The sequence below is a fragment of the Pseudopipra pipra genome, chromosome 6 (assembly GCF_036250125.1).
Source record: "Pseudopipra pipra isolate bDixPip1 chromosome 6, bDixPip1.hap1, whole genome shotgun sequence".
Taxonomy (NCBI): Eukaryota; Metazoa; Chordata; class Aves; order Passeriformes; family Pipridae; genus Pseudopipra; species Pseudopipra pipra.
Genome location: NC_087554.1, coordinates 51,057,322 through 51,071,193, shown reverse-complemented (window position 1 = coordinate 51,071,193; position 13,872 = coordinate 51,057,322). Strand labels below are relative to the sequence as shown.

At 39.7% G+C, this 13,872-nt stretch overlaps 2 protein-coding genes across 6 annotated transcripts in view; both read right to left on the bottom strand.

Moving 5' to 3' along the window:
- PAPOLA (poly(A) polymerase alpha) overlaps positions 1-6,943 on the bottom strand; it is a 44,744-nt gene extending 37,801 nt beyond the window's left edge. For 2 of the 4 annotated variants that reach the window (XM_064659100.1, XM_064659101.1), the window contains exon 1: positions 6,638-6,943. In XM_064659100.1, the coding sequence (XP_064515170.1) occupies positions 6,638-6,645 (8 nt within the window). In that variant the 5' untranslated portion in view covers positions 6,646-6,943. The remainder of the gene's footprint in view (positions 1-6,637) is intronic. The other 2 variants (XM_064659098.1, XM_064659099.1) reach the window with 1 other exon arrangement.
- A 379-nt stretch (positions 6,944-7,322) lies between these two features.
- The window catches only part of AK7 (adenylate kinase 7), a 28,187-nt gene continuing 21,637 nt past the window's right edge, over positions 7,323-13,872 (bottom strand). The window contains exons 16-18 of one of the 2 annotated variants that reach the window (XM_064659096.1): positions 12,358-12,578; positions 10,322-10,480; positions 7,323-8,620 (exon numbers count right to left, since the gene is read on the bottom strand). In XM_064659096.1, the coding sequence (XP_064515166.1) occupies positions 8,570-8,620; positions 10,322-10,480; positions 12,358-12,578 (431 nt within the window). In that variant the 3' untranslated portion in view covers positions 7,323-8,569. The remainder of the gene's footprint in view (positions 8,621-10,321; positions 10,481-12,357; positions 12,579-13,872) is intronic. The other variant, XM_064659097.1, reaches the window with a different exon arrangement.

The window sequence follows — 13,872 nt, the reverse complement described above, 5'->3', positions numbered from 1 at the left end:
AAACAACAGCTTTAAACAACCAATTAAATCAATCACCAGATATACATCTGTGGGAATTGTAACGTAAAAACAGCTACAGTTCTTACATTTACTTTTATAATAATGGAATAAAGTTGTTGTCAACAGCCCAGGAACCTCCTAAAACAAGTGTTTCACCCGTGTTTGAGTTAGTAAGAACATTTTCTCTGGGATAGTATGTAACGCTTCTCCGCACAGCTACCTTCAAGAAGGTTTCACTGCCGCAGGGGGCCTGATGAAGCTTACATTTTAACACATATTAATACTGAAGAGAATATAGATTATTTCCAGATAAAAACACTTAAATTCAAGCTCAATTGTTTACACCTGCTGAAGTTAAGTCTAGTCTAAGGTTTCTGTAGCACACCTATCAGAAAAGGTCCTTTGGAAAATGACAGAAAAATGGTATGGCAAAAGTTTCTTTAAGTCAATTAAGGATTAAATAAAGTAACTGTGCTAGGTAATCCATGCTTATTTATTAAAAAGACAGCAAGTCATGAAAGTTACTATAAACAAAAAAGTAAAGGTTTATCCTCTCCCTGCCCCCTACCTCCCACAAAATCGAAAAACTTCAAGTAAAACATTTGCTAGCTGCTTTTTAAAGTAAAAGTAAATTACCTCTGAGAAATAAACTTCTAAGTGCTCGTTATTCCAACTTTAATGCTGTATTTACATGTTACATTTTAGCCAGAAAATGCTAATAATCAACACTTCCAGACTCATCTTCTACTTTTTCCTAAAACCATGAAGATCACACTCATATTCCAATATCTTTCCTCTTGGTAAGACTTATGGTCATTCTGGTTTTAACCTGTGACATCCAGAGAAGAGCTTAAACTACTGAATTTATTCAAATTCAAAGAAAGGTGAAAAGAGAGGGAAGTATCAGAGCTAACCTTGTGTCCAAGAGGATTAGAGATATTAAGGCCTTGTTGGGGGGTCAATACCTTGATGGTGTGTCACATCTGCTAGTCACTGAAGTTAAGCATTAATGAAAAACAAAGTATTAAACAGCAACTGGAAATCCTATTCCAGCTACTCAATCTTGACAACAGCAGAGGCAGATTTGGCAGACACATCAAGGTCTCACACAACTGAAAGCCTGAAAAAGCATGTTTAGGGCTTGTTTCTGTTTCTAAAAAACAAAATAAAACAGTAACAGAAAACCCAAACAAAAAAACAAAAATCCCCAATCTTTTCTTTTAAGATCACAAAGAAAATTAAGACACAGTTTGGGGCTTTTTGGTTTATTTGTTTCTAGTCAACCACATTGTTGTAGCTCTGGTTTAACCTGGATTTTTGAAGAACATATACTGACAATTTAAACCATCTGTAACTTGGGCAGCAGCTACAGTGGATTAGTTCTAAAGTGTTATGATCCCGTATTTCACTTCAAATATTAATTAATCTCATCTCTAAGAAATGCTCTTAACTTTTCCCCCATATAAAAACACAAACAGACACAAAGCTCTAGTTTGTGCTAAGCTGACAGCAGTACAGCTGAACAACTTTTTCTTCACAACGCAAAGCTTTGGTAGGCCATACCTTGTTGTCAATAACTACCAAATTAAAAAGAGCAGACCCTGGCAATACTAAACTGCTAAAACCCATTTTAAAAAGAGTGAAAAAGTGGAAGAAAAAAACCCACAAATAAAGTTTGTAAGAGGTTTATAGTTTCGAGAGCATACACCTTTAAATTCCTTTAAGTGGAAGTGAGTGCACATTTTTCTAAGGTAGAGGGAGAGTTTACAATGCATCTTCTAAAGATCAGGTTATAGCCTGAACACACACGGAAACAGAACACAGAGCAAATACAGGTATATCTATGTAACACTGTCCTATATATAGCTAAGAGTTGGATACAAATTCTAACTTCTGTACTACTGCTTTCTTTTACAACACTGGAACCCTGCTCCATTCTCAGAAGAAACTACAATCCTGTCACGAACTTCTTTGTCAAGAATGCCTTGTATTTAACCCAACTCCTACCCCACATGAAAATCTGTCTTTCTAAGCCCTTGCTCCTCTTCACTCCCAGTATTCTACCTCAGTTCTAATGGTAACATTTTTATTGTGTTATTTGAGTTAAGATTTTACATTTCTTATCACAAGCAAAATACAGTTGCAATCACCACCACGCTATCTAAACATCATGCTCCTGAAATAAAAATAAAATAAATATAAATAAAATAAAATAAAATAAAATAAAAATAAAAGACAACACATAAAAACACATGGCATAATACTGAACAAATTGTAACAGTTTAAATCCCACTGAATTTTCAAACTTGTTCAGATACTAAAACAAAACACAACTTAAGGAATCTCAATGACTATCCTCGCTTCTTTTTTTGCCTCTACTGATTACCTCAGTAAAATTTATTCCTTCTTATTTACTGATGTAAGACACCAAAGTCAGATTCCTGAAGCTGGTCATCACACCATCTGATTAATCAGCTGGAGCTAAATTCACAGAGCTCAAGCTCCACTGTGTCCAATTCCAGATAAAGTCTGTTGAAGGGTTTTGTTTGCTTCTTTTAAAGTTTCCTCCAACAACGACTGAGTGGCAATTTCAGACTGAAATTTCTAGTTTAATGCTAACACCATCACTCTAACCAGAGTTTCAAAAATCTAGGCAGGAAACCTCAGCGAAGTCTGTACAGATCAGGTACTGGGGAATATATGTTTTAAGTGGTTAAGGCAATCCAGCTGTCCCTCCCAAATTAAAGTTTTAATATCTAGCAGAAGGCCACTGGAACATTTAGACCATGAATTAAGTTTTCAACCGTCAGTATGAGATGTTCATGACACACAAAACTGATTTAAACACAGGTATTGGAGCAACAACAGGCAACTAATCTATAAAAGAGACTCACCTATGGCAAAAGGAAGATCATTCATACACATTGTTAACCTTAGACTCTCTCCTGAGCTCCCTGACTCTTCTGTTTGCAGAGAATAGTGAAGGTAGCATGTCCAAACACAAACCGATCCACAACATTCTTACAAATGCCAATTTCAAGAGAAGTTTCTCAAGTTTAAAGAAAACAAAGTGCTACTGAACTGTACAGGCAGCACTTGAACCAAAATTATTTTTCTTCCTATTCTGGAGACAAAAAACTCAAAAGGTAGCAGCTTAAGAAATCGATAACAAGAAGTATAAAACTAAGATTTAGGAATACCACAAAGCGTTTCACCCTAAGAGATTAATTTGTCTCAGCGGTGAAATCTGCTCTGCCCAAAATAACTGGGGTTCCAAGTTCTGTGCAGTACCTCTATATTAACAGGTATAAACTCAGTCTTTTTTTAGAAGACTGAAAGCTATTGCAAAACCACACATCCTTGCCACCTAGTTCTTCTGTTCTGCATTTAACAAATTAATCCTCAGTATAATTTTTATATTAATTGCTTCTCTATTAAGAAAGCTATCACTTTATATTAAGGCAACTATTCTTCCAAAGTTAGTCCTATGTTTTGCAATGTTAACAACAATTTAATTCCTTTCCTAACAGCCCATGAAAATCTGAGCTCTCTGTTCAGAAACACACTATCCACTCCCAACCAGTACAAACCATTGTAAATATAGTGCTGTACTGCTGGCATGCAAGTTGACAGCCACTAATTAGAAGTCGAGAAAATGACTTTGTATATGTCTAAAGCAAAGTTCAGTGAAAGAAAATACAAAGACTCTTACTTCAGAAGTGAAAATAAGGTCGACTGTCTACAACAAAGACTGAAAGAAATAATTACTGATGAGATTCCAAAACTCTAATACAGAAGTTACCAATACTAAAAATACTTAAAATTTAGAGTGCTTACAGCACTTTTAAATGTTCAGATACATGACTCAGTGCAGTTTGCCACTTCTGGTGACAGAAAAAAACGGAACAAAAGTGTTTTGCAATGATTTCAGCAGACACAGAAGTTCAGTAGCTTACCAAGAAACAGATTCATGGTGCTTTTTCTCTATTTGGAGGGTCAGAAAGGCCCAGGTTACATAAGAAGACTACATCATCATTCATACAAATGTAGCTGCAGCTCCACTGAGTCAGTAATCTTTCTGCATAAACCCCAGACCCGACCAAAACATATGAACAGCTCAGTGAGCTTCATTTTTGCCTAGAATCTTACGTTTCAGATAACACACAGGAATATTCAGTACCTAACTGTTGACTAAAATGTATCTTTATGACAGTGGAAGTAGTTCTTTTGTTTCTAAACAGCTTTTTTTAACAACTGAAAGTTAAAGACTTTTTGCTTATGCAGCTGCTACCTCTTCACACGTGACAATTGTAACAAAAAGTCACATAAGTTTCTAGGATAAATTTAGTATTTTTTTAAACATTAAAAGGCTTCTGCAAATGCCCGCTATCAGCATCAGCAGAACCCCAGTTTGCTCTCTTACTACTGATGTGCCAGGTACATAAAGAATTTGGTTTTATAGCTTTGTACCACACTGCTAGTAAGCACACATACACACACGGTATCAACACTGCTGTAACCTTGGGGAACTCTGGACTTTCAAGTCAAGAATAAGAACAATCTCTGGTTGTATGGGAAATCGGTTCTGTCTAGGCCTGTCAATTGCAAACACCATCTCTGAAAATGAAGTTTAAAGGACCTATTTTAAAGGTCAGCCAAAAAAAAACACAACCAAAAAAGGTGGTGGGGGTGGGGATATTTGGTCATCTTGAAAGTTGGGCAGTAACACGGGGTTGTTCCACACTCACCCAAAAAGATTATCTTCCAAAAGCATGAAAGCATCAACTGGAAAGACTTATACAGAAAAGGAACTTCCTAAGATGCCTTTTTTTTCCCCCCTCTAAACTTAAGTCAGTGGTATCACTTCATAAACTGAGGAATCAACATTACTAGCCTTTCAATTTATTGGCATTAAAATGCTCACTTTGAAGTCCTGACTGACCAATACGAAGTCAATAATTTCAAACATACAAATGATTGAACAAATGCATAAACTGAGAAAGCTTCACTTCTGCTAACTACAATAACCCTCCTGTACTAGTTAAGTTGCCAAGTGACGTTTATACTGAAAATAGCAATATATTGGTGCAAATATAACTATGTAATGTTATTTAAGAGTTTCTAGTTAAAGTATCATAAACACCTACATCAGGAAAAATTATCAAGTCAGTCTAAACTTTTCAAAGTTGAAGATCGCTATTACTAGAATTCATACAAGTAGGCCAAGCTTTTAAATGTTGTTACTAAGCATTCGGAATTTATGTAGTCACAACAAAATAAGAATGAAAGCAAGCAGAATAAACACCCTCCCGTTTTCCTGAGGCTGAAAAGCCTAGCCAACTTCAAAGCTGATTTCTGGTAAGTTTTCATTGCTATAATGAACACGTGTAAAACTGATAGGTATAAGGACGTTGCAGCTTCATTATACAAGTATTAGAACCCATTTGGCATAATCATTTGCCTTCCTGGATTCACCCATCGTGTTTTCCCTGCCACAAACTCTTTCGGGTAAGTTTCTACTGTGTTATCCACCCCATGACTAACTTTGCAATATTGCAGACTGAATTAAACAACCACACCAGGCAAGCATGGCTATCCTTCACCTAAAGTTTACATATTTAAAAAAACAGTGAATAAACCCAAGTAATAACAGTGAAAAAAATAGTGAATAATCCCTTTTTCTCCTTCAATAAAAAACAAACAGACCAACTGAACCTAGCATATAAACATGCTTTATTCTTAAAAGTCACTTGGCCACCTACACATCACTGGTTCCCTCGATTTTTATAGAGTAATAAAATAATAAGATTATGAACTAGAGAAGTGAGGAGCTGAAAGTTTTGTCGTCTCAAACAGGAGTCGTCAAAACGCCAGCAAGCTAAAAAAAAAAAAAAAGAAAGGAAGAGGGGAAAAAAAAACGCAGGGTGTGGGATTGACAGAAATCTGCGAACAAACTGGAATGAATAATGCCACACTTGGTCATTCCTGACTGCGGGCAGGGTCACGGCACGGCAGGTCCAAAGCACGAGCCCCCGGGTTCCCGGCAGGGATAGTGGGGGGGACACACGGCCCCACTGCCCGCGCTGCCGGCCGGGGGCGCTGCCCGGCCCCGCCGGGAGCGGGGGGTTCCAAGGGCAGCGGGATGCGCTCGGGGCGCCCGCTGGAACCCGCGGCTCGGGCTCTGCTGCCCCCCGGAGCGGGGAAAAACCGCCCGCGCGACCGCGGGGGAAGAGGCTTCGCCGGGGCTCCCAGGAGAAAAAGCGCTTCACCCCCGGCAGGCAGGGCGAGGAAGGGACGAACACGCGGTCTCGCCCCTCCTTGCGCCCTGACCCGGCGGGGGGGGCGGGGGCGCCGCACGCGGCCGCCCGGCCCCACACGCCGCCGCTGCGGGGTCGCGGCGAAGGCGACAACAACAACAGCGCAAAAGCCACATCGGCGTGTCCTCCGGGGCTCACGGCCATGGGGGGGCCGGAGGGGGCGAGAGGGAGAGCGCGGCGCTCCGGCGCGGCCGCAGCGGCCCCAGGCCCGCACACTGCGGCAGCGGAAGCGGCGCGGGGGGAAGGGCCCGAGCCCGGCAGGGAGGGCCCGGGCCGGCACAGCGCGGGCCCCGAGCGCGCCCCGCGAGCTCCCGACTTACAACGGCATCGTCTCTCCAGCCCCTCCTCCTCCTCCTCCGCCGCCGCCGCCACCACCGCCGCCGCGTCGTCCCCTTCTCCCTCCTCCTCTTCCTCTGCGTCCTCCCCCACCGCTGCCGCCTGAGGACCGGTCACTCGTCCCGCGGAGCGGCGGGAGCCGCGACCATGGCACGGGCCGGGGCCAGGCCCCGGGAGAGGAGGGAGCGGCTGTGCCGGGCCCGGCCGCCGCCGCCGCTTCACTCGCCTCTTCCCCTCCGGCCTTCTAACATGGCGCCCGGGCGCTACCACAGCAACGTCCCGGCCCGGGGGGGGCCTGACGCAGCGCCGTGGACACCCCCGCACGGCGCGCACGCTCGCACAGCCGCGCGTGCGCAAGCGGGAGGGCGGCACCGCGGGGCACGCTGGGGGATGTAGTCCCGCCGGCGCCGGCCGCGGTTTGAAAACAAAGCGCCAACGGCCGCGGGGCGGCCTCGCACCGGGCGGTCCCTGAGCGCGGCCCCCGAGGGACGGGAAGGGGCTCCCGCAAAGGGGCCCCGCGCCTGGCTTGGGGCACCCGTACCCAGTGCATTTCGTTCGTGCCCTACACAAAGCAAACGGAGTCTTTCCTAGTAACTGTTTTTTGAAACCTCTGCCCGTAACAGTCTGCATAAAATTTCGGGAAACTGAATTAAAAAAAAAGTGTCACACTTTATAGATCAGCTCAAAACTTTATTTTTAGAGAGGCAAATACATCACAATAACTCTACAGAAAACCTCCTGTTTTATCTTATTTTGTCAGTGCCTGGTTTTCATCTCTACTCTGAAAAACAGGACTTTCAAACTAAAAAATTCTCTGAAACTACCGATTATTTCATCTTCAACTGCCTCACACGATAAATGGTAACCTGAGCTGCCAGTATATAACATATATAGATAGAAAAAAAATCTGTTTCTTTAGCGTAGGAGAGGATGGTTCTGAACTTTGTTCCTGGCTATCGTCACTGACTTATCTGTGTGACTGTGTGAAAACAGATGAAATAAGACTCATAGTATGTAAAAATATTAACATATCTGAATAAGAACATTGGGCATTCTAAAAATTCTGATACTAAAAGTTACAGATAAAATAGGTGTTTCTATATCACCATTCTTTCAGTTCTTCCTCTTCCCCCCCCCCATTTCTACCAAAGGGTCCTTGCCTTCTGACCCCACCTGTGCTATCAGTTTCACCTCAGTCAGCATAGGTACTGTTTCTGCAAGAGCTGGATGAAGTCAATAAAATTGGGAATGACAGCCACAAGCTGTAAAGTCTATATTTTTCAAGAATCTATAAAAAACATGTAATATCGAATGCTGAGGATAATTAAATGGAACTAGCCCCGTATGTTGGATACCAAAGTAAAACACAGGTTTTCTGACATACCTGTGCTGGGAAACTGTTTACAGGTCAGTCTTCAGTGCAGCATGAGAAGACTATATTGTGTGACTTTCTGCCTCTTGGTAGCCAGGAGGGGAAATAAGAGAACTTGCTGCTTCTATTTATCTCCATTTTCAGTAAAAACACCTTTTTTTTTCTAATAGTGGTTTTTCTCAACCTGGCTGCTTACATTCACTATGGATTAGGAAAATAGTATATTGCTTAAATAGAATGTACATCTGAAAACAAATCCAGGAGGAAGGTTTTGAAGAGATAACAGATTCTTATGGTTCACATTTTCAAACAGACCTATGAAATACAGATGTGTAAATGGATTAATCAATATGTGCAGTAAATGAAACTTTTGTAAAAGAAATATTAAAAACCCAATACAACGTAGTAATAAAGTATGAGAAATAAAAAGGAAGATTACATAATAAGCCTAACCAAAAATAATTTCAGAAACTAAGTATTTTTATCTAAAATGTATTAGGAATTTTCTGCATTTTTATTTCACAATTCCCATTGCTGCTAGGATTTAACGATTATTCCAATCAATATCGGGACTGTTCTTGAAGAGATATTCTGCCTATAAACAGAAGAGTTTCAAAGTTACAATTAGTTTTATATCTCCAACTTTGAAATGTATGCAAAATAACAAAGATATAGTGGAAAACATTGCTTAAAAAAATTGCAGGAAGTATTATATGGCTCTAAAATGTAATTTCTGGCAGTTATGTCAAAGAAATCTCTTTCCTACAAATACCATCCAAAATGCCATTGACCTCATTCTCCCTCTTGATAGCAGTCACCCCGTTTCTATCATGGGCAAGAGAAAGAAGTGAGCCATTTATAACAGTATTTGTCACTCCATGGGAAAGCCTAGGGAGAACCCTAGTGCCTGATTTAGGGACCCAGAAGAGCAGATGATACTGATTCTTAAAAGCTAGGCAGCCATTAGGGAAGATCTCATGCTCATATAGCTACAGGTAATTGTCACTCGAAAAATGTTAAAGTAGGAAAACATTCCTTAGTGCCTGAACATTGGCATTGCAACACTATTGCTTTCATCTTAAGCTTTTGCTTGGTTATTAAAATACTCTGTTTCAGCTTGTTAATAACTTGGCTAGGATGTGCAGGGGAACAGCAGCACAGCAATAACTTTATAGCACCTGAATTACTGTGAATGCAATGCTGACCCTGCTTTCAGCCGAAATTTGAAATGGATAGCTTCCTGAGGTCATTTGCAATTGGAATTATTCTATGAATGTCCTAAGGGATTTTCTCATTAATTTGTCTCTGTACTGTGAAGGGAATTACCACAGAGCTTGCATTCATCATTACGACAATATGTTTGGTTGTGCCTAGAGGGCTGGATGGAGAGTCATGTCCCCCTTTCTGAAGGGTTAAAAATTTTATATCATTTGAAAGTAGACATATCGGCTAGAACTGTTAGCATACAAGTTGAGCTTTGTCTGAATCATAGGGTTATGTTGTGTAAGTCAAAGATGGATCACAGTGAAACCTGGTGCTAACAATATGAACATTAATAATAGTCAGAATAGACAAAGCTGCAGCCTAAAAATTGCTTAAAAATTAATAGCTGGAGTGGACAGCCCATAGATTGTGTTATATGAACTGTAACAACCATAGTACAGCATGGACTACGGAACAGATTGAAACTGCCTCTGAAACCCACCTAAGGGGATGTGAAGGGGATCGCTTAACAACCACTTGGTAACCAAACAGCAAAACAATGGAGAGCAATAAGACCTCAGTCCCTTACTTGGCTGTTGGTCCAGACTGTCCTGTGAGGGATGGGGAGTGTAGATTGTAAGGGTGTAATTGCCCTGGGATTTCTTTTATGGCACCTGGCTCAAGCTACCAGATATCATAACTGATTTGTGCCAATGAGCCTAATGGAGATGAGAACCTAGTGTCAAAAGTTTCTTTAACTTGCAGGCTTCCTATGCCGCAGCAGAATTGTCAGGGTACGTAAGATGTGCACTGCACCTACCAAAGGGAAGCAGATTCTAGTAGTGATTCTTGCCCTGTTACTGTTTCACTAAACTGGATTATGCCCTTACTTGATACACAGTATCAACTGACCCACAAAGAGTAGTTGCTGTGTTTTAATTTTCACTATAATTGCTGTTCATCAGAATTGCAGATACTAGTCATTAGTTTGTTATTATGACAGTGGGGAAAAAGAATTTAAGTCCTTATGTTAGTCCTTTGGGTCTAGATGAATATTGAAATATATTTAAGAAATAAAAGGTAATCACCTTACCAGAAAATTGACTGGATCTTCTGGCCTGATCCTACAGCATTCATTTATCCCTTGCATAAGTGTTGGCATGACATTCTTCATTAAATAGTTTCGTAGTGGAATGGACTGGGCCTCCAATAACTCTTGTTCTTGTCTTTTCACTTCCTCCAGCTGTTTATTCTAAAAGTAGTGAGAAAAAAAATCGTAAATAATAAGACTTTTAACATCTACCAAATAGCACTTGGCTACATAATGTTTAGGGCTTAGAGGAAAAAAATTAGTGTTAGAAGCTGTGGGCAGAACTTTAAAACACAACTTGACCGGAAAAAATATCAACTGTTTATTAAATATAGAGCGCACGACACACTGAGGACAAAGGATTGAACATGATGACCACTGAAGTAACCTCCTTAGGAAAATTATTTTATTTCTCTTCTTTAACACCTAAAAGGAGATTTGTTATGAGGTCTTCCAATGGTCCTATTTCCATATTGTATTTAGCAGAATGGTTGGAATACACAGTAGCACTTCAAAAAATGGTACTAATGCAAATGCAGATAGTTTCTTAAGGGTTCTTTGAACTGGAGAGAAAAGAGAGTATTTTTACTCAGAAGAGAGCCCTGGCTCTCTAAATATTAAAATGGTAAATTGTGTTGTGTTTGGTTTCTTTGTTTTGTTTTATTTTTACTGTATTGATGTTTTTGAGGGATTTGAGAGTTAGAATAAAACCACCGTGATTTACATTTGTTTACACCAGCTAAATTTATTCCCAAATTCAGGTTAAATCAAATACAAGTATTACCCTCAAAAAATAGGAGGAGTGAGGAAATAAAACTGCTGCAAATTTTTCTTTCCTCTATTCAGGAGCACTTAGTAGCATGCATATTTGCAAGTGGTCTTTGGTCACTACTCAGAGACAGGTAATCTACAGTCTCAGTGTCAAATGAACAGTTGCTTACATTCCTGAGCATCTCTGCCTATTTAGAAGGATAATCTTAAGCACACATTTTATATAAACACCTGGTTTAGCTTTGAGTAATGCAGAGTTTGCTCTTTTAAAGGTAGATGCCTTTGGACTGATTTTAGCTAAAAGTGTGTTAACTATCCCTAAACATTTTACAGAGCACAAAATGCTGTTTAATGTTGAATGAAGCTGTAAATAAGCACAGAGATAACAAAAAAATCCTTATTTACAAGCCAACATCAGAGCAATGTGAATACTTCCTTAGAAGTGAGTCATTTCAGTGTATTATTTCCCCATAGATGTGTATGGACATTTGAATATAAGAAAAGGACTTATCTGTGGAATGATCAGTTTGATTTTAAATAGCTATAAAAGAAGACAATAGATCTGCCTTCTGGGGGAACAACCTGACTTTGGGTGTGAACAAGAACATTCTTACAGTATGCACTTCAGGTTATTTACCTAAAATGTCCTTAGGTGTGGCAAAGTAAATAAGGAAAAAACATCACATGCAAATCATGTGAGGTCAGGTAGCCTGAATGCCAAGTACTTATCACATTGTCAGCCAACAAAAATCATCCTTCAAACTGCATCAGGTAGTCCTTACTTAACTGAGGACTCAGCTCTTACACATGTTCTTGCAGGCTCAGAAACCTTTCTGCAGCACAGATTGGAATGTTGATCAGTGTTAAGTTAAAAATTTAGTTTGATAATTAAGACTTGGTCAGCTGGTTGGGAGTAAAATGAGCCAAATGCAAAAGTCCTAGAAGACTTGATATGGAAAATTACCATTGATTATAGTAGATACTTATAAGTGGTAAAATGTAAGAACTACAGTACAGCAACAACAACAAGAGCACCATAGAAGTATTTTAAAGACATGCAAAAAAATGCTATGTCTGTAATAAAAAAGAGACTATATTCTGTAGGATGGGCTCCAAAATGTGAAGATAGTCTTCCCCAGATCTAAAGTATGATATAAGGCACGAGAGAATTTATGCCATACTTCTCAAGTGTATTTACATAAAGATTTCTTGAAGTCATCTAAAACATACAAATAATAGTGGTTTTCCAAAAATATGTATTAACCTACCCACTCTTCCAATCTTGCCATTCTTTCAGCGTGTTCCTCAGCTTCTTTACGCTCTTGTTCAGCTTTTTCTTGAGCTTCTTTGGCAAGGCGTTCCTCGGCTGCTTTGCGTTCCAAAATCTCCTTTTCTTCATCTGTCAAGCCATAATTCCGAGGTTCTCCAATTTCTTTGATGATCTTTTGCACAATAAATCTGTTCTCAGGATCTTCATATATGGGTACATCTTTTAAACAACACAAGAGAAAGCATTTCAAGGGTTTTGTCAATTATCAGTGAACATTAGTAAATAACTGCAGGACCTAAAAATATATGGTGCTCATGTTGTTTGAATTTTCAGGTATAAGATGTTGTTTTCAGTTGCTTGTAAGCATCAATTTTTTGCTACACAGAATGAAGTTTTCTAAATCTGATTTTCTTTACTACTTTATTTCAGCTAAAATAATTTGCATTTTAAGATGATGTAAGGAAGAAATGCATTAAAATAATTTTTATAACTGTCATTTATTAGTTGCAGCTTGCCTAGGTTTTGAAACACGCAAATGAGCTCAATCAACTATCAGAGATGTTCCTGACACCAATCTTGTGTCAGCTTTATCCAGATGCATAAAAATCATCAGCTTTGTCCCTGTCTGCCCCCAAAGGCTACAGGATAGGTTGTTAGGCACAAACTCCAAAGTTTTCACTCATATAAACTTACAAATACACAGACCTATCTCTAGTCCACCTAGTATAACTTTGTTATGGTTACAAATCAAATCTGTAGCTTCAGGTAGGAACACAGAGACTGAGCAAGACCTCTTTCATCCTATTCCTTCTCCCTTTTAATTTCTGGAGGTTACACATTAAACTTGACAAGGACAAAGGAAAACAAAAACTACGGAAGAATGAAGACTTTCTCCAGAGATTTCTAGTTCCAATATGGGAAGGCAGAAAAGGTACAGAAATGTACATGGAAAAGAGAAGAGTGGGCATTTGAGGTAGAGAATACAGAGATAAAGGGCTTGTTCAGAGGCAAGAAGCAGAAGATGAAAAAGCACAGAAATGGGTAAGGAGAGGAACTGGACAAAGGGAAAAAGACGAATAACTAGAATATAGAATTTAGATGAGAATTCAGTAGTCCCTGCTTCACAGTTCTCTGCTTTAGGAAGTTATTTGGAAAGTTGTTGGCAAAGCGTTCTTCCCGGTTCTTTCGGATCACCGATTCAGGCAGAAGACAGCTGTCAAATATTAACACCATTCTCTCAACAGTTGAAGTGTTTGTGATCTGGACATGAAGTCCAAACTCTTCCCATGAATTGAGGAGAAAGCTAACATAATTCTAAATGATAAAATTCTTTTACAGCTTCTTCTTTCAAGAAAATCAGGAATTGCATTCCTGAAGGATTTCAAATTAAAGAAATAATAAATTTGCTATGACAAGCAGTCCAATGTTTCCACAATTTTAACTGTGCCTGGATATACAAATTACAATGAAAATCACTTTTCTAATCACTTACAGTATTGCTAATACCAGCATT